Source organism: Hemitrygon akajei, chromosome 12, assembly GCF_048418815.1.
Source record: "Hemitrygon akajei chromosome 12, sHemAka1.3, whole genome shotgun sequence".
In the NCBI taxonomy this organism is placed as follows: Eukaryota; Metazoa; Chordata; class Chondrichthyes; order Myliobatiformes; family Dasyatidae; genus Hemitrygon; species Hemitrygon akajei.
In genome coordinates, this window is record NC_133135.1 from 30732588 (window position 1) to 30753132 (window position 20545).

The window sequence follows — 20545 nt, forward strand, 5'->3', positions numbered from 1 at the left end:
GGCTGCCTGGCCTGCTGGGTTCCTCCAGCATTTTGTGTGCATTGCTTTGATTTCCAGCATCTGCAGATTTTCTTTTGTTTGTAGCTATTTTTTTTAATTTTTGCAATATCTGTGATGTCCCACGGCAAATAAGTTCAGATTCAGATTACCGTAGATTCCGGACTACAGAGCACACCTGATTAAAAGCCGCTGGCTCTAATTTTAGAAAGAAAATCAATTTTTTACTTGTACAAGCCGCACCGGATTTTAGGCCGCACCGGATTTTCAGCCGCAGGTGTCCCACGTTGTAATATGAGATATTTACACAGAAAGATATTACACGTGAGGATTTTTTAACTTTTAATTAAATCCATATGGTAACATAAACAAATACATATTGCAAATGCTTTTTTTCGAACCGTGCCTGTAACGCGGCTACTTTTAAATATATGTTGCGTATACTTTTTTACTGAACAACATTCCAATATCTCCTAACAACTGGTAAAAAATATATATACTGCAGCCTACCAGGAAAAGTTATTGATCGCCTTTAACTTAAAAGCAGCGTTCGCTCAGATCCAATGCCGCTCGCGTAATGTGCTCGCCCCCTCCTTCCCGTTTATCGCAAACTGGTATCCCACAAGACGCGGCGAAACCGGGTGTGACGTCATAGCATCCCGCGATGTAGTACAGAAAACAAATATAGTTAAAACACTTCTAACTTTAACTAGAAAATGAATTACTAAGCGAAAATATTATAAACTAAATAACTGCCATAAAGGCAGCACAATGCTTTTCTTCGAGTGTTTTCCATGTTGATGAGGGTGAGTACAAATGACTGATTTACAATAATTTAATTGTGAAAGTGCGCTTGATTTATCGTACAATTTCTTTGGACCTCTGTGAACTACTCATCAATTTTATTGGTCTACTGTTACGAGGCAAAATGTTTTTGGCGGCATGAAAAAAGTCATGTATTAGCCGCTCTGGATTAAAGGCCGCAGTGTTCAAAGCTGTTCAAAATGTGGGAAAAAAGTAGCGGCTTATAATCCGACATCTACGGTAGTTTATTATTAGGGTGCAATGAAATTGCTCGGTTCCATGAAGTTCACAGAGGAAACAGTGTACATGGTATTAATAAACACTTCAATAAATTTAGTGATAAGCACTAAACAGCAGAATGGTGTTAAGCCAGTCATATAATCTGTAGTAGTGCAAAGAAATGCTAAAGTGAGAATAACAGAATAACCAAGAGAGTTAGAACTGAGAATGTGGCAGCACCTCTGGGAGCCGGGCATGTATTCTGGCCCTTTCATGAGAGTCCATCTGACTGAGGAAGACAGAAGGAATATTATAGGTAAAATAAGGAGTAATCACTTACTGATATTTTTTCCGTTTATTGCCATCTTGTGGACACAGTAAACAGGAAAGGTAAGACTCTTTCTAGTATAATGTTGCCTTAAAATGAAATTGGTTGCAATATTCACATATGTTCTCACATACCTACCAAAGAAGACAAGCAGAAAATTTGCTCTTTAACCTCTTGCAACCTAGGTCAACTATCATTGAAGTTTTTCTATCTTTCTTTGAAGATGGCTTGAAGGTAATTGTGTTTCTCTGCTGAGCATGGCAAGTTTGGTATGGGGAATTGGTATCAGCAGAATGCTAATGTTTATTCTCTGGCAGCATGTTTTGCAAGAAAATGGTAAACTTTTGTTAAAAAAATTATGAAATCCTTTTATTTTTGGAGTTGTAAATGCTATACTGTAAAAATCATTGCGAATGTTACACTGTAACATCTTCACACCATCTTCACCTTTCCCCTTTTCTTGAGTTTTAGAAAATCTTTGTGTTTAAAATACATTTGGCTTTACCCCTACATCAATAATAAAATATATTAATTTAAGTTGTAAAATAAAACTTATTTTCTGTAATATCCATAAATTCTGCTTATTGTTTAATAAGCTGTGAACAAACATGAAAAACAACTGTAAATTCTATTAAACTTATATTTGTCCAGCATAGACACTGGATTGCATTGTAGCCACTGACCTAATCCCTGCAACTATTTAGCATTTTCCAGAAAGTCCAAAAAGTCACCTTATATGTTCTATTTTGTACTCTGAGAAACCTGACAAATACCAAAAGATAGCAAAAACAAGTTTCTTAAACAAGTTAGTTAAACATTAATCTTTGTATCAAAAGGCAGTAAAGTTTGCAAATATCACTGGTTCAGTTTACATTATTAAATTAAATGCAAAGGTAACTTTATTAGTAACTGTTGAACGTCCATATCTGCTACTGAATGAAAGAAAATGGTTGAAGTGGAACTCCCATGTCAAAATGTTTCATCAGAATGTCTGATCGTCACAAATGAAATCGCCACTTTTTACATATATTGCAGTCTTGTAAAAGGTCTTTGTGCCTTCAGACATAGATGGAATGCAGGCGATCAGGCCAGAAATTACTTAAAAGAAATTTTACAAAATAATTTATTCATGTACAGTACCTTATTTGACAAAGGCAGAGCAACAAAGTCTGCCAGTAGATTACAATTTTAGGGGTAACAGTAGTTTCTGGAAATCTCTGCAGTTTTAGATAATAATAGCATTTGGTTGGTTCAGGAAACGAGCAAGTTCTCCATCTGCAAAAGATGACGTTCCTGGTGGAAAAGACCCACTGTTGGCACACTCTTCAGATCCTGTGGAAATGAGACGATTAAACTACCAAACTCCAGGTAAACATAAGTTAGAAAACTATTCTTGAATTTTTAAAAATCTACATACATGCTGTTAAAATCCCAATTGAAGAGTTCTTTGTTATTTGTATTTGTGAGCTAAACCATGTAAAATTATTAACTACCAATCATTAAAATGTCTTATTTGTTTACTTCCCTTACAATTTCTGTTCTCAATGAAATTGTTACTTCCTGCTGGCAGTGTTGAATTTATATTTTATGTTCATCTGAAAATGCTTTTTCTACTAAGGCTTGTGGATAAATGGCCTCATGTTCAATACAAGCTGGGACTAAACCATGCAGGGAAAATATGATTACAAACAAAGCATTTGTTCAGGTGGGGATCAATATGTCTTCATACCATTAAGCTAAGGAAGAAAAAATTATGCAAGGACATAGTGGGTTTTAAAATTATTTTTATAAGCAGCTATCCTCATTATAACAGAGGTTACCAGATGGAGCGATTCAACTTATTTACTGCTCATTTCATGTGCAACCATTTTATCCCTCAAAACCCTGAGTAACTTCTGTCAATTTGAATAGAATTTGTATCAGATTATATGTAGGACAAATTTCAAATTTAACAAATAGTATCGGAATATTGATCAAAAATTGACTAAAAGCTGCAGCAGCCAGAAATGGGAAATGAAAATCCTGGGAATACTCTTCAGTGATTGATGAAAATTCAATGACCTGAAACGTTGGCCGTGTCTCTCTTCCTTCGCAAATGCTGTCTGACTGCTAGAGTATTTCCAGCATTTTCTCTTTTTATTTTTAGCAATTGATGTTTCTTTTGATGGATCCCCTTTCTCAGAAGCTCTTCTAAAGAAATGCCAAAGGTGTCTATTTGTAATTCTAACCACTTATCCATTGTCTCAATGTTCTTCCTTTATAGCAGCTTATAACTTAGAACAACAAATGTCTAGTTCCTGAAACTAATTTATATACTTAGACATGTTGTCGTTAATTTACCTAGAAAATACAGTGGATTTACCAGAATCAAATTTGAGGCCTGCAATAAATTGTTAATAAATTGATTTCTTTATACATGTAAATGTATTTAAAACTAAGAATATGAGCTAATGTAGGTATTGATAAGTGTATGCTGTATATACTTTAGATCATATTAGGTGATGCCCATCTATGTTTTTATAAAAGAAGATAAGACATCTCGGTATTTCAGTATTTTTCAAATATGAATTCAAGTAAAACTAGATGATCTATTATCAAAAAACCTTTAATTATTTAAAAAGCAAAATTACATTCAAGGTAGCACTGTGATCATTGTAAATGTGACGTTGTATTGGGAGGAAGAAAAAGTATCCTAAGACATTATTTAGTATTAAAAATAATAAACACTACGAAAAGTATTTCTCACTATCGTGGTCAAACGCAGTTCCCTCATTTTAAACTTTGTAAACATATTTTAATATTTCTTATTTTTTGATTTAGCAAAAATTAATATTGAATATCAAGTCCATGTCAGCTTTCAGAGAAAGCTTATTCTCTCACTTATTTCCTGGTAAATTATTCTCTTCACTTCTACCTTGACAGAGAAAGTGAACAGTATATTTGCCTTCATCATTCAGGATGATTATAGAAGTTGGCAAGTCATCCTGTAGCTCTGTAAAACTTTGTTTAGGCCACATCTATGGTATTGTGTGCAGTTCCGGACATCACATGAAGAAAAGATGTGGAGGTCACGGAGAGGGTGCAGGCGAGTTTAACCAGGATGCTGTTGGATTAGAGTATGAGCTATAAGATGTGGTTGGACATTCTTGGATGATTTCCTGGAATGTCAGAGACCAAGAAGCAACTTAATAGAAGTATATAAAATAATGAGGGCATAGAAAGGGTAGATAGAGACATTTCCCTCATGTGGATATTTCAAATAGTAGATGGCATAGAGTTAAGGTGAGAGGGGGACATTTAAAGGAGATTTATGAGGCAAATCTTTTACAGAGAGAACGTGGTAGGTGCATGGAGCACACTGCCAGGATAAGTGGTGGAAGCAGACATGATAGCGAAATATAAGTAGTATTTAAATAGGCACATGAACCTGCAGGGGATGGAGAGACAAAGACCATGTGCAGGAATGAACTTAAATTGATAATATTGTCGGAACAGATATCATGGGCCAAAGGGCCTGTATCTATGCTATACTGTTCGACATTCACTTTATTGGTGGCTGTAGGTACAGTAGTTCATTTGGTATGGATCACATTATCTTCATATTTCAGAAGTTTAAATTGAACAGGATACACTGTTTAACATGGTCTTGTGTTCAATAGTTATATTGTTTCACAATGGAAATAATATTGTGTTCAAAAGTTGAAATACTGGTTCTTGACTATGTTAACAAAGAATAAATCTCTGGTACATTGGCAGTCCAGGGGTTAATCCATGGTAGTTCAGTTCTTAGTACTGCATAGCCTGCAAAACCCTCATTAATAAAATCTTGTAGACTGTTTCATGTTGACATCTGTGTCTTAAAATGCATGTTAACAATGAAGTTGTTCGCTCAAAAATACTGAAACATCAAACTTTTTATTTCTTTTGCTTGCAGAGCAATAGAACTGAAGGCAATATAGATTTCAGACAAAAGCTTTTTTGTAATCAAAGCATCCAATAATTTTTTGTTTATGCTGCCTGAGCTATCACTTGGCAAGTAACTGCTTCTTTATTTCTGTTTACCAAATACTTAGTTATCAAGTTCCAAATATTTTCTTTGTGCATCTCAGTTGTGATGAAAACAATTAAAAGACTTCATGAAGAGGTTCCTTTTGACTTCTGCATTTCTAGTGAAACTGTGTTTGGCTACACCTATACTTCAGAATATAATGTTTTCTATTGGCTTTCCTAAGCTCATGATTTATAATAATTCTCTTTGTAATCACATGCCAGCTTAGTTTTAAACAATAGTTTGTGTGTTCCAAATAGCTGCATTGGAAGAGTGTTTTGCAGACTTTTAGATTTAATAGCAAAATCTGCTGATATGTGATACATATTTGGTTTTGACTTCATAACTTGTTCACTAAATTGGTCAAGGGAACTATGCTGATCCACATTTACTGTGTGGAAATATTTGAGGCAAGAAAATTTCTTATTCCTTATCTGCAGTTTATTTTCCATGTTCATTTGGTGGAACGTTTTTTTATGGTTTGTGCTTTTGGGCTCATTAACTGAATATATTTCTCTGCCAAAGAAGAGTCAAGCTAACTGATGAACATTTAATTCTCTGTTTCCACCTCCCCTCCTCCCTCTATATATTGTCATAATCTGTTATTTTCAGTCAGGAATATTTCTGATATTTAGTTGGCAACATTAATATCTGTTAGTCAGTATAAATAAATTAGACCGTGAGATGTAGGAGCAGTATTATGCCATTTGACTCATCAAGTCATCTTCGTCATTCAGTCATGGCTGATTTATTTCTTTCAACAGATTTCTGTCACTTTTTCCCTTTTAGATAGATAGATAGATACTTTATTCATCCCCATGGGGAAATTCAACATTTTTTCCAATGTCCCATACACTTGTTGTAGCAAAAACTCATTACATACAATACTTAACTCAGTAATAATATGATATGCATCTAAATCACTAACTCAAAAAGCATTAATAATAGCTTTAAAAAAAAAGTTCTTAAGTCCTGGCAGTTGAATTGTAAAGCCTAATGGCATTGGGGAGTATTGACCTCTTCATCCTGTCTGAGGAGCATTGCATCGACAGTAACCTGTCGCTGAAACTGCTTCTCTGTCTCTGGATGGTGCTATGTAGAGGATGTTCAGGGTTTTCCATAATTGACCGTAGCCTACTCAGCGCCCTTCGCTCAGCTACCGATGTTAAACTCTCCAGTACTTTGCCCACGACAGAGCCCGCCTTCCTTATCAGCTTATTAAGACGTGAGGCGTCCTTCTTCTTAATGCTTCCTCCCCAACACGCCACCACAAAGAAGAGGGCGCTCTCAACAACTGACCTATAGAACATCTTCAGCATCTCACTGCAGACATTGAATGACGCCAACCTTCTAAGGAAGTACAGTCGACTCTGTGCCTTCCTGCACAAGGCATCTGTGTTGGCAGTCCAGTCTAGCTTCTCGTCCAACTGTACTCCCAGATACTTGTAGGTCTTAACCTGCTCCACACATTCTCCATTAATGATCACTGGCTCCATATGAGGCCTAGATCTCCTAAAGTCCACCACCATCTCCTTGGTCTTGGTGACATTGAAACGTAGGTAGTTTGAGTTGCACCATATCACAAAGTCCTGTATCAGTTTCCTATACTCCTCCTCCTGTCCATTCCTGACACACCCCACTATGGCCGTGTCATCAGCGAACTTCTGCACATGGCAGGACTCCGAGTTATATTGGAAGTCAGATGTGTACAGGGTGAACAGGACCGGAGAGAGTACGGTTCCCTGTGGCGCTCCTGTGCTGCTGACCACTGTGTCAGACCTACAGTCTCCCAACCGCACATACTGAGGTCTATCTGTCAAGTAGTCCACTATCCAATCCACCATGTGAGAGTCTACTCCCATCTCCGTTAGTTTGTGCTTTAAGATCTTGGGCTGGATGGTGTTAAAGGCACTAGAGAAGTCAAGGAATGTAATCCTCACAGCACAACTGACCCCATCTAGGTGAGAGAGTGATTTGTGCAGCAAATACGTGATAGCATCCTCCACTCCCACCTTCTCCTTATACGCAAACTGAAGCGGATCCCGGGCGTGCCTGGTTTGTGGCCTCAGATTCTGTATTATCCCTTTCAATCAGAACCTATCAGTCCCTGCTTAACTGTACTCAACGACAGCCTTCATGCCCTCTATGGCAAAAAATTCACTGAAGAAATTCCTCTTCAGTTCTGACCCATGCCTTAAACCCTACTGCTATTGAAATAACCTCTCTATGTCTACTGTACCCATTCATTTCAGTATTTGGTAGGTTTCAGTGAGATCTTCCCTTGTCCTTCTGAACTCAGTGCAGACCCAGAGACATCAAACACAATTCATGCTTCAAGCCTCTCATTCCTGGGATCATTCTTCTAAACCTCCTTTGGACCCTTTCCAAGGGCAGCACATCTTTCCCTAGATATGGAGTCCAAAATTGCTCACAATATTCCAAATGTGGCCTGCCCAATGCCTTAAAGCTTCAGCAGTACATCCTTGTTTTTATGTTTTATTCCTCTCAAAGCGAATGCCAACATTGCATATACCTTTTTCGCAACTGACTCAACCTTCAAGTTAACCTTAAGGGAATGCTGAACTAGGACTACGAAGTCCCTTTGCACTTCTGATTTCTGAACTCTCTTCCCATTTAGAAAATAGTCTACATTTCTGACTAAAGTGCATAATCTCATGCTTCCTTGCACTGTATCACATCTTACACTTCTTTGTTCACTCTCTCACCCTGTCCAAGTCCATTCGCAGACTCACTGCTTCTATAACAATACCTGTCCCTTCATGATATTATTTGCAAATTAGACCATAATGCCATCAGTTCCTTTAACTGGATGTAAAAAGTGAAACTTGCAGCCCCAATGTGGGCAGCTGCAGAACTCTACTAACCTGTAGCAGCCATGTTGAAAAGAACCCATTTATCTCCTATTGTCTGACTTCTGCAAGTCAGGCAATCTTATATCCATGCCAGTACCTTGCCTCTCAACACTTTGGGTTTCAGTTTTGTTTAATAGCCTCGTGTGGCCGCACCTTGTCAAAGGCCTTCTGAGAAACATCCACTGACTTTTACATTTTCTATCCTACTTGTTATCTTCTCAAAGAATTGTAATGATTTATCAGGCAACATCTCCCCTTAATGAAACAGCATTGATTTCACCCTATTTTATCCTGTATTTCCAAGTACTCTGAAATTTCACCTTCAATAATGGACTCTAAAAATTTTACCAACCATTGAGGTCAGGCTAACCAGCCTGCAATTTCCTGTCTTTTGCCTCCCTCTCTTAAACAATCTGTTCAGCTACATCTTTCAGAACTTGAGGTGTAGTCTGTCTGGTTCAGGTAATTTATTGAGCTTCAGACCTTTTGATTCCACGGTAATTACTCCTTCGTAATGGCCAGTATACTCACCTCTTCCCTTGACTCTTGATGAGCTCAAGGTATTTAATTTATATTTTTCCCATTGTAAGGCATTTTGCCAAGATACAAAGATACCTGTCATGTTTTGATTTAATGAGAAATCAGTTGTTTCCTCTCTCTATCAACATGCACTTAAGTAATTTGACAACTTCTTCATTGGAATAGGGTGGAGAACAACAATATGATTGTGCATTGTTCATTTCTAAGGTGGTGTCATGAAAGGAGCATTGTATTTGAGAATTACTTAGAAACTGCAGCTGTGAAGTGTGGGAATCTTTGTTGTATATGATTCTTCATGAATTCTATTAAGTTTCTTTGTCTTATGTGTTCTTCAAGAATATAAATCTCAAGGTTGTATATGGTATGCACACCTTGATAATAAATTTGAACTTTCAGTCTGTAAGGTACAAGGGCTATTTTGATGTGCTGTGTAAATCTAGAGAGTTACAATACTGATATTTGGGCATACAAATTTATTTTCCTTTGAGAAGAATCTAACAATACAATGATTTCATAATTGAATATGTTATTGGCCCCAAATTTATAACTTGCAACTACATTTAAAAATACTGGTTTCAATAGATACATTTACTGTCAGAAAAATGTATACAATATACATCCTGAAATTCTTTTTCTTCACAAACATCCACGAAAACAGAGGAGTGCCCCAAAGAATAAATGACAGTTAACTGTTAGAACCCCAAAGCACCCCCAGCTACCCCCCACACATAAGCAGCAGCAAAATAATGACCCCCCCTCCACCACCAGCAAAAAAGCATCAGCACCCACCCCCCCCCCCCCCCCACCAAACACTCAAGCATGCAGCAAAGCATCAATAAAGACACAAACTTACAGTGCCCCAAAGGCTACTCATTCATTCGGTAATTCAACATACCACAGGCTCTCTCTGTCTCCCTAATAAAGGAAAAGGAGGTGTTCCTGTATCACAGCAAAAGGGGAGACATAACAAAGCAACTCGCCAATTTATAGTATTAAAAGTCTGTTACGTCGCTTTTTTGAGCTCTGTGCCCAAATAACTTGGGTCTCTGGGCACCCGGCCAGCAGCCAGCTTGCTGCTCTCGAGTCTGCCCACCTCTAGAGCCACGAAAATCTGCCACCCTGAAGACGTGCTAGTCTTCTAAGCCGCGTCCTTGGCATATCGAAAAGCAGTCAGCCGTGAGACCCTGATCGCGGGTCCCATTTCCGCAAAGGACTGAAGTTAGCGTGCAACTCCAGGTCAGGGTCTTCAAAAGAACCCTGAAAAGGATGAAAAAAAGAGATACTAAGATAGAAATAGAATTGTTTCCGAAAATGCAAGCAAAGGAGTCGCCGTTAGACGCCATTGTCTTCCTAAACTTCGCCCAATACTGGCATCCTTTTATCACTTGTACTGTTGATTGTCTGACCAAGAGAGGCTGAATAGTTCAGGCCTGTATAGCTTAAAGTTTAAAGGAATGAGAGTTGACCTTACTCAAACATGTAAAATCCTAAGGGGTCTTGAAAGGGAACTACTGAATTGTGAAAGTCTCAAATCAGGAGACATAACTGCAAGAAAAGGAGCAGTCATTTAGATAGATAGATAGATAGATACTTTATTCATCCCCATGGGGAAATTCAACTTTTTTCCAATGTCCCATACACTTGTTGTAGCAAAACTAATTACATACAATACTTAACTCAGTAAAAAAAAATATGATATGCATCTAAATCACTATCTCAAAAAGCATTAATAATAGCTTTTTAAAAAGTTCTTAAGTCCTGGCGGTAGAATTGTAAAGCCTAATGGCATTGGGGAGTATTGACCTCTTCATCCTGTCTGAGGAGCATTGCATCGATAGTAACCTGTCGCTGAAACTGCTTCTCTGTCTCTGGATGGTGCTATGTAGAGGATGTTCAGAGTTATCCATAATTGACCGTAGCCTACTCAGCGCCCTTCGCTCAGCTACCGATGTTAAACTCTCCAGTACTTTGCCCATGACAGAGCCCGCCTTCCTTACCAGCTTATTAAGACGTGAGGCGTCCCTCTTCTTAATGCTTCCTCCCCAACACGCCACCACAAAGAAGAGGGCGCTCTCCACAACTGACCTATAGAACATCTTCAGCATCTCACTACAGACATTGAATGACGCCAACCTTCTTAGGAAGTACAGTCGACTCTGTGCCTTCCTGCACAAGGCATCTGTGTTGGCAGTCCAGACTGGAGTTAACAAATTTCTTCTTGCAGAGGGTGCTGAGTATCTGGAATCCTCTTCCTGCTGGATAATGGATGTTGGATTATTAGTAGTGTTTAAACAGAAGGCAATAAATATTTGCAAGATTATTGAACAGAGAGTTATGGAGAAATTGTATAGAAGAGGAGCTGATGCCAGCATAGATTAGCAATGATCATTTTAAAAGGCAGAGAAGCCTTGAAGGGCCTAACGCCCTCTTCATAGAGTCATTGAAAAGAACAGAACAGAAACAGACCTTTGGCCCATCTAGTCCTTGCCAACCCATTTAAACTGCCTATTCCCATTGACCTGCACTGAGACTGTCCATAGCCATCCATACCCCTACCATCCATGTACCTATCCAAACTTCTCTTAAACATTGAAATCAAACTCGCATTCACCAATTGTGCTGGTAGCTTGTTCCACACTACTCCTGTTTCTTATTTTCTTGTATTCAGGAATTTAAGGCAATTACATTTTTTTCTTTACTTCCATGTTTTTGCATTCCCTCATATTTTGAAGAGCTTATCGATCTAATAAGTTAAGCAGTTGACTTGGTTATGTTTTCACTTGTACATTTGCTCTTCGTGTACATTAAATGCATGTCAAAAGTGCCGAAAATAATTTGAATAGACTAAAGCTATGGTTAATGTGATCAGAATAAACGTGCATAAACCTACTTGTGTGCAATTCAAGATTTTGGCAATATGTAAGGTATAAATTAGTTTTCAGTCTTGTTGATTTTGACTGCGTTTGACCTTGAATATGTGTGGGAAAATAAGCTCAGACTCCTCCAAATATACTACTTGTTTCAGTTAGGAATTTGCTTCTCTTTGGATGCTCCATGGATTCAAAGTAGCTAGGTCATTCCAGTCATTTCCTGTAGTGATTGGAAGTCTGTATGTTCCTTTTTTTAAACGAAATATGACAAATTTTAGAATGGAATTTTTACAGACCACGATGGTGGAACAGGAATGTGAGATCATTTCTATCTGTCTCCACAGCATTGTCTGGAAGAGCACTGATGTTTATCATTCTATAAAAATAGGAGGACCATTATAAGAATAGCATATACTTAAATTAAATCCTCTCGTTACAGAGAAGCAGGCTTTGTTCTTTTTGTCAGGAATCAAATCAATACATAGATGTTTCAGAAAGGACAGGGAGGGAGGCAAGAGGTGGGGGCATGGCACTGTTGATCAGAGATAGTGTCATGGCTGAAGAAAAGATGGACGTCATGGATGGATTGTCTACGGAGTCTCCGTGGCTGGAGGTTAGGAACAGGAAGGGGTCAATAACTTTACTGGGTGTTTTTTATAGGCCGCCCAATAGTAACAGGGATATCGAGGAGCAGATAGGGAAACAGATCCTGGAAAAGTGTAATAATAACAGAGTTGTCGTGATGGGAGATTTTAATTTCCCAAATATTGATTGGCATCTCCCTAGAGCAAGGAGTTTAGATGGGGTGGAGTTTGTTAGGTGTGTTCAGGAAGGTTTCTTGACACAATATGTAGATAAGCCTACAAGAGGAGAGACTGTACTTGATTTGGTATTGGGAAATGAACCTGGTTAGGTGTCAGATCTCACAGTGGGAGAGCATTTTGGAGATAGTGATCATAATTCTATCTCCTTTATAATAGCATTGGACAGAGATAGGAACAAACAAGTTAGAAATGTGTTTAATTGGAGTAAGGGGAATTATGAGGCTATCAGGCAGGAAATTGGAAGCTTAAATTGGGAACACATGTTCTCAGTGAAAAGTACGGAAGAAATGTGGCAAATCAGGGAATATTTGTGTGGAGTTCTGCATAGGTACGTTCCAATGAGACAGGGAAGTTGTGGTAGAGTACAGGAACCATGGTGTACAACGGCTGTAATAAATCTAGTCAAGAAGAAAAGAAAAGCTTACAAAAGTTTCAGAGAGCTAGGTAATGTTAGAGATCTAGAAGATTATAAGACTAACAGGAAGGAGCTTAAGAAGGAAATTAGGAGAGCCAAAAGGGGCCATGAGAAGGCCTTGGCAGGTAGGATTAAGGAAAACCCCAAGGCATTCTACAAGTATGTGAAGAACAAGAGGATAAGACGTGAAAGAATAAGACCTATCAAGCGTGACAATGGAAAAGTGTGTATGGAACCAGAAGAAATAACAGAATACTTAATGAATACTTTACTTCAGTATTCACTATGGAAAAGGATGTTGGTGATTGTAGTGATGACTTACAGCAGACTGAAAAGCTTGAGCATGTAGATATTAAGGAAGAGGATGTGCTGGAGCTTTTGGAAAGCATCAAGTTGGGCAAGTCACTGGGAACAGACGGGATGTACCCCAGGCTACTGTGGGAGGCGAGGGAGGAGATTGCTGAGCCTCTGGCAATGATCCTTGAATCATCAGTGGGGACGGGAGAGGTTCTGGACGATTGGAGAGTTGCGGATTTTGTTTGTTTATTCAAGAAAGGAAGTAGAGATAGCCCAGGAAATTATAGACCAGTGAGTCTTACTTCAGTGGTTGGTAAGTTGATGGAGAAGATCCTGAGAGGCAGGATTTATGAACATTTGGAGAGGTATAATATGATTAGGAACAGTCAGGCAACACACACAAAATGCTGGTGGAACACAGTAGACCAGGCAGCATCTATAGGAAGAAGTACAGTCAACGCTTCAGGCAGAGACCCTTCATCAGGACTCAATTGTCAGCATGACTTTGTCAAGGGCAAGTTGTGCCTTACTTACGAGCCTGATTGAATTTTTTGTGGATGTGACTAAACACATTGATGAAGGTAGAGCAGTAGATGTAATGTTTATGGATTTCAGCAAGACATTTTATAAGGTATCCCATGCAAGGCTCATTGAGAAAGTAAAGAGGCATGGGATCCAAGGGGACATTGCTTTGTCAACCCAGAACTGACTTGCCCACAGAAGGCAAAGGGTGGTTGTAGACAGGTCCTATTCTGCATGGCGGTTGGTGACCAGTGGTGTGCCTGAGGGATCTGTTCTGGGACCCTTACTCTTCGTGATTTTTATAAATGACCTGGATGAGGAAGTGGAGGGATGGGTTAGTAAGTTTGCTGATGACACAGAGGTTGGGGGTGTTGTGGATAGTGTGGAGGGCTGTCAGAGGTTACAGCGGGACATTGATAGGATGCAAAACTGGGCTGAGAACTGGCAGATGGAGTTCAATCCAGATAAGTGTGAAGTTATCCTGATGAAGGGTTTCAGCCGGAAACAACGTCACTACCTCCTCCCATAGATGCTGTCTGGCCTGCTGAGTTCTGCCAGCATTTTGTGTTTTTAATTCAGTGTGAAGTGGTTCAGTTTGGTAGGTCAAATATGATGGCAGAATATAGTATTAATGGTAAGACTGTTGGCACTGTGGAGGATCAGAGGAATCTTGGGGTCCAAGTCCATAGGATGCTCAAAACAGCTGTGCAGGTTGACTCTGTGGTTCAGAAGGCATATGGTGTATTGACTTTTGTCAATTGAATTGAATTTAGGAGCCAAGAGGTAATGTTGCAGCTGTATCGGACCCTGGTCAGACCCTACTTGGAGTACTGTGCTCAGTTCTGGTTGCCTCACTACAGGAAGGACGTGGAAACTATAGAAAGGGTGCAGAGTAGATTTACAAGGATGTTGCCTGGATTGGGGAGCATACCTTATGAGAATAGGTTGAGTGAACTCGGCCTTCTCTCCTTGGAGCGATGGAGGATGAGAGGTGACCTGATAGAGGTGTTATAAGATGATGAGAGGCATTGATAGTCAGAGGTTTTTTCCCAGGGCTGAAATGGTTGCCACAAGAGGACACAGATTTAAGGTGCTAGGGAGTAGGTACAGAGGAGATGTCAGGGGTAGGTTTTTTACTCAGAGAGTGGTGAGTGCGTGGAATGGGCTGCCGGCAACGCTGGTTGAGGTGGATACGATAGGGTCTTTTAAGAGACTTTTGGATAGGTACAGTGAGCTTAGAAAAATAGAGGGCTATGGGTAAACCTAGTAATTTCTAAAGTTGGGACATGTTTGGCACAACTTTGTGGGCCAAATGGCCTGTATTATGCTGTAGGTTTTCTGTGTTTCTATGTTTCTATAATTTTAAAAGTAAAATAATTTCTGTTAAAATGTTGAAGGTAAAAAGAGAATACTCCAACAGACTTAACCACCATGCCTCAAAAGATGCAATTGGTTCCAAGATCAAATCAACTAAACAAGATTAGTTGAATGGTGCAAAGTTGTTTCCTTTATATCAATATGTATGTATTATGACATATAACCAAAAGATAAGAATGGGTCTAGGTATTAAAAAAATTGCCACAGCATGAAACCATGGGATGGTAATTAAAAGAAATATTTCAACAGTCTGAAAGACTGCATAATTGCCAATCAGAGATAATCATCTTGCAAATGAGAGCAATAACAGGTGAAATTAACATTGTGCAGTGAAATTAGCAAATAAGTATGATACCAGTTAAATTTAGCATAGTGCCATGTAATTATCCTGTTCAAATTAAAGTTTCAGTAGTACTTCACCTCCAACCTGGATCTTTCACTATATAATTGTTCCAAGGATCTCATGTGAACAGCTGATAAATAAATTATTTGGTTGACATCAGCAGAATCTGTTATAAAACAGTAAATTTGAATATCACCGCTGCTATCTCAGCTCACAATTATAACAGTGCACAAATCATCTGTTTCAGTGTATGAAAGCTTGATCAATAGCAGCAGACTCTGGAAATAAAGGAATAGTTTATAAAGGAACATCACTACGTACTAAAGCAATAGATAGTTCGGCATCTGCGAGCGACGAAAGATGATAAATACTGAGGGAAGTAAGTGGATGCTAAGGGAGTTTATGGTAGAAAACGATACTGCAGTACTGAAGGAGTCACAAGATCTACCAGGATGCCTTGAGCAGCAAGTTGAAGATGTTTTTAAGAATAGGCAGTGATGAAACATATCAACTCCTGCCTGAGATGCAACTTGGATTCAATCCAATTTGCTTACTGTCACAACACATCCACAGCAGATGCCATTTCACTGGCTCTTCACTCAACCCTGAAACGTCTGGACAACAAAGATGCATATATCAATATGTTCTTTATCAACTACAATTTGGCATTCAATACTCTCTTCCCCTCAAAACTAGTCAAAAAGCTCCAAGACCTTAGCCTCAATTCCTCCTTGTGCAATTAAATCCTCAGTTTCTTCACATGCAGACCCCAGTCAGTTTGGATTGGCAGCATTTCCTCCAGAATTTCCATCAGCACAATGCACCACAAGGCTGTGTGCTTAGCCCCCTGCTCTACTTGCTTTATGCTATGGACTGTGGCTAAGCACAGATACAATGCCATATTTAAGTTTGCTGACAATACCACTGTCGCTGGCCAAATCAAAGGTGGTGACAAATCAGTATATAGGAGTGAGATTGAAAATCTGGCTAAGTGGTGCTATATTAACAAGCTCTCACTCAATGGCAGCAAGACCAAGGAGATAAATATTGACTTCAGGAGAGAAAAGCAGAGGTCCTTGGGCCAGTCCTCATTGGGGATCAGAGGTGGAGAGGGTCAGCAACTTTAGATTCTTTGGTGTTATCATTTCAGAGGACCTGTCCTGGGCACAGCATGGAAGTACAATTATGAAGAAAGCGTGGCAGCGCTTCTACTCTTAGACGTTTGTGTAGATATGGTATGATATCTAAAACTTTGTCAAACTTCTATTGATGCATGGTAGAGGGTATATTGACAGGTTGCACCACAGCCTGCTATGGATGCACCAATGCCTTTGAATGGAAAATCGTACAAAATTTATTCGATGCGGCCCAATCCATCAAAAGTAAAGCCCTCCCTGCTGTTGAGTACATCTGCACAGAGCGCTGTTGCAGGAAATTAGCATTCATCATCAGAGACTCCCACTGCCCAGTTCTTGCTCTCTTCTCAATGCTGCCTTCAGCAAGAAGGTACAGGAGCCTCAGAACTCACATCACCATCAAAAATCTAATGAATGTACCTGTATCAGGTAAACAGATCAACACTTACTTAAAAAAGGAGTATCATAAAACTTACTTGCTAGCTGGAGACTTGTATTTTACTGACTAACCTCTCTAATGGCTCAATTATTATTTTATAACTTGTCCAAATATAATTGTTGATAAGTACTGATTTTCTTCAACGCTGAAGTTTGTTTATGACTGATTCAGGGTGATATGAGCTCTTGCTTGCTAGATGGAAAAAACTGACAGTGATATGCCATAGTATACATGTATTTAAACCTCTTCTGTCCCTTTGTCCTTGCATCAACCTCTCAACAGAACAATGTGTTTGTATGGGCTTATAGAGTCCATGTGATCATTGTGGATTAAATGGAATTTTTTATGTTAAAACCAGGCCTATTTTACACAACAATGAAATGGAAAAATCAACACAGAACTGTGTCTGTAATATGTTTATTTCATACTTGTTTTTATATACCTTTTTGTGGATGCTTGGTATTCTCAGGGGTTCAACTAGAAAATTGGCACAGTTCCTGAAGTGAGGGGACAAACTTCAGTGAAGCAAAATTTGTACAGAATGTCAAAAGAACTGACTAGCTAATGTACTGTTTTAAATACTGCACTATTTGAGCTTTCAAGCTTCGTATGATGGAAGTATTTTAAATCAGAAAATTAGCTGCTCACTGAAGGAAATACTTAAATGGTATGTGAACCTCCCCCCTCCCCCCTGAGAATATAACTTTACTTTTCCAATTGTTATAGTTGACCCTGATCTCTTTTCTGGTTTAAGATAAAATGTTATCTTCCCTTGTATATTTTTTTTTAAATCTTCACTATTTTCTTTTCTTATAAAACAAAATTTCTACGCCATTTTCTTCCCACAGGTCCAAGTGCCCCCAGTTGCCCAAACAACTCAAGTTAGTTTAATTATCCTGTGTCTCTTCTGCACTTTTTTCTGTACATTTCCTCTTGCTGTGTCATGAAGGTTATTTTTGCTCAAAAGAACTTAATCTCAACTTCAGGCAGACTAATTGAGCAGTATCCCCTTTGTTATCTACACAGGCTCAATTAAAGTTATATTCGCATTCTGTTTAAATTAAAAACAAGTATATGTTCTATTCAGAATACTAACCTATGCAAACATGTTTGGAGAAAAAAATTGGCAAGCATACCAATTGTCAGATCTCAAATTATGCTTATATTCTGTAATGAGTTTCTGCTGTGAGACGGCTACTTCATGGTGCAAATGGTTTTATCCTCTTAACTGTCATAAAATATTTAAGTTCCTTGTCTTTACCCTTTCCCACACCTTTATTAAGAACAATCACTTCATCTTATTACAAGTAGAAAGCTTGCCCATGGTCTAGAAAAGAAACTTAATAAAATATATTAAAAATTCACTCTTAAGGCAACTTTAAACAAAATTATAAACATGATTTTTTTTAAAGTATGTAAAAGTCCTACTGTTTAACAAGTGGGTTGTTGCAGTTTCTTAAACATGTAAAGAATATCACTAAGAATAGTACTAATACTGACAGAGAGCTATTACATTCCTTATATAAAAGTAAATTTATGTATTCCCAATGAAAATGTTTTTGCAGCGCCAAGCAATTCACCTTTTGAATTGTGATATTTAAAACCATTATTCTTTATCTAATGTGCTAGGGAATGTAAAAGTTCAACTGATAGTTTTATATATAAAATTCTTAAAGTTATTTAAGCTAGAATATGGTTAATAATACAATTTTGGAGACAAAGGAATTACACACAGATGTGGTTACAATGAACTTGGGAGTGAGAGGCAACCAACATTAGTGTTAAATTAACTCAGAGCATGTTCAGAATGATTGCAGCACGTTGACTAAAAATTAAAAAACCAGTGCTGAGTGGGTGTGTTTTAAAATAATTAAGTGTAAGGCATGTTAAAAATACCTTTTATTAAAGCATCCAGTGAAGAACTGCATCTTTTCATTGTTGCACAAGCAAAGCTAATTTCAGTTCCAATCTGACAAATTGAACATTTTAGCTTCATTTAATTAAGAAAATTAAATCTCAACTTAAATAACTTCTGGCCATCAATGTGCTGACCCACAAATGGCTGCTAAGAGAGTTATAGCCAATGGTTTGGAAAAACTGATACTGTTACTAAATTCTTTCAAAATAATTCTTTGCTAATATATTAGTGTAGTGTTAATATTCTGCCACAATGTCACATGTTTGATTTAACATTGTAACTTAGCTCTAATCTTAAAGATTCTTTTGCAGCTTTTTTTTATTTGTTTCAAAGGCATTCAATCCTCACTCTATTCAGGCTTCAAATAACTTGAGCTAGATAGTCTTCTAGCTTCTCCTCCTCAAGCACAAAATATCTTATTTCAAGCTAGCATCTACTATATTATATTTTTCAGGAATTTTATTGTATAAATTGCTTATATATGACAGCAAGACAGAATATGAAATCATAATCTAAATATGTAGTTATGGTGAAGTTTGACATGTTTACATAGAAAGAACTGTTAAATGTCTGTGGACTGGTTACTTTGAAAGATCAGTGTACAAATTTTATCTTCCACAATTTTGTGATGTTCTGTAAAGTAAATGCAGGAATCCGATTAGGAACTAATTTCTAGGGACTAGTTCGTAACACCAACCAAGCACCAGGTTTTCTTTAAAGCAGCCTTTGTTTTATTTCTGAAAAAGATAAAGGGATGCTATAAAAGACATACCTGAGAGATGTGTTTTATGAGCACAATGGAAACATTATGTTTAAAGCTTTCTTTTTACTCTTTGTAATATTTTATTACAAAGTAGTGACTTGCATATTAGCATCAGTAATAATGAGTCTCCCCAGCACACTGAACTCGTATCTGAAAATGTAGTACTGAGTTAAACAATAAAATTTTTCCTCATAGAAAATGGTATATATGTTAAAACCTTCCTCATTCATATTGGTATGTGAAAAGTGATGCGCCTCTTCAAGGATATTTTCCAAATTTTATCTATTTAAACGTAGATAGCATTACTAACAATAGTTAAGTCTGTGATTTCAAGAGTTATAAACACAGAATAAAGTAACTAAGTTGCTTCTGATTCTTTAAACACTTTAGTAAAGTTGCAATCATTACTTTAAATTTGAAAATTGTTTTGAGCTGTCTTATTTTACCTATTTTACCTTCTTAAAAGCCGATGAAAATCAAATAGGTACCATTGAATACATTCCCACTTTAAAACAAATTACCTTCATCGTAAGTGATAACGTAGGAGAAAGTTGCTAAACAGAATGTGGGTTTTGCAGAGGATTGTGAATTCCAATGTCTAATACTTACTATAATAACTGAGAAACATGTAAACAAAAAAGCCTCTTTTTCCATTCCCCCTCCCTTTCATTGAGACATGAGAAAGTCAGGGGTAAAATTTTTGTTTGAGTACTCCTGCAGGATTGATTATCCTCTCTCACTCTTGAAACTGAAACATGCAATATGCATTTGGTTACGAACTTACCCTGTGTAGGTGAGAAAAAGGGGTTGCTGCATTTTAACAGCCTTTGCT

General features: G+C 37.9%; 1 protein-coding gene across 14 annotated transcripts in view; it reads left to right on the forward strand.

Annotated features, from left to right (window-relative positions):
• Positions 1 to 20545, forward strand: part of LOC140736838 (receptor-type tyrosine-protein phosphatase F-like) — a 344443-nt gene that overhangs the window by 247913 nt on the left and 75985 nt on the right. For 9 of the 14 annotated variants that reach the window (XM_073062804.1, XM_073062807.1, XM_073062812.1 and 6 more), the window contains 2 exons: positions 2604 to 2716; positions 17881 to 17913. In XM_073062804.1, the coding sequence (XP_072918905.1) occupies positions 2604 to 2716; positions 17881 to 17913 (146 nt within the window). The remainder of the gene's footprint in view (positions 1 to 2603; positions 2717 to 17880; positions 17914 to 20545) is intronic. The other 5 variants (XM_073062808.1, XM_073062817.1, XM_073062810.1 and 2 more) reach the window with 1 other exon arrangement.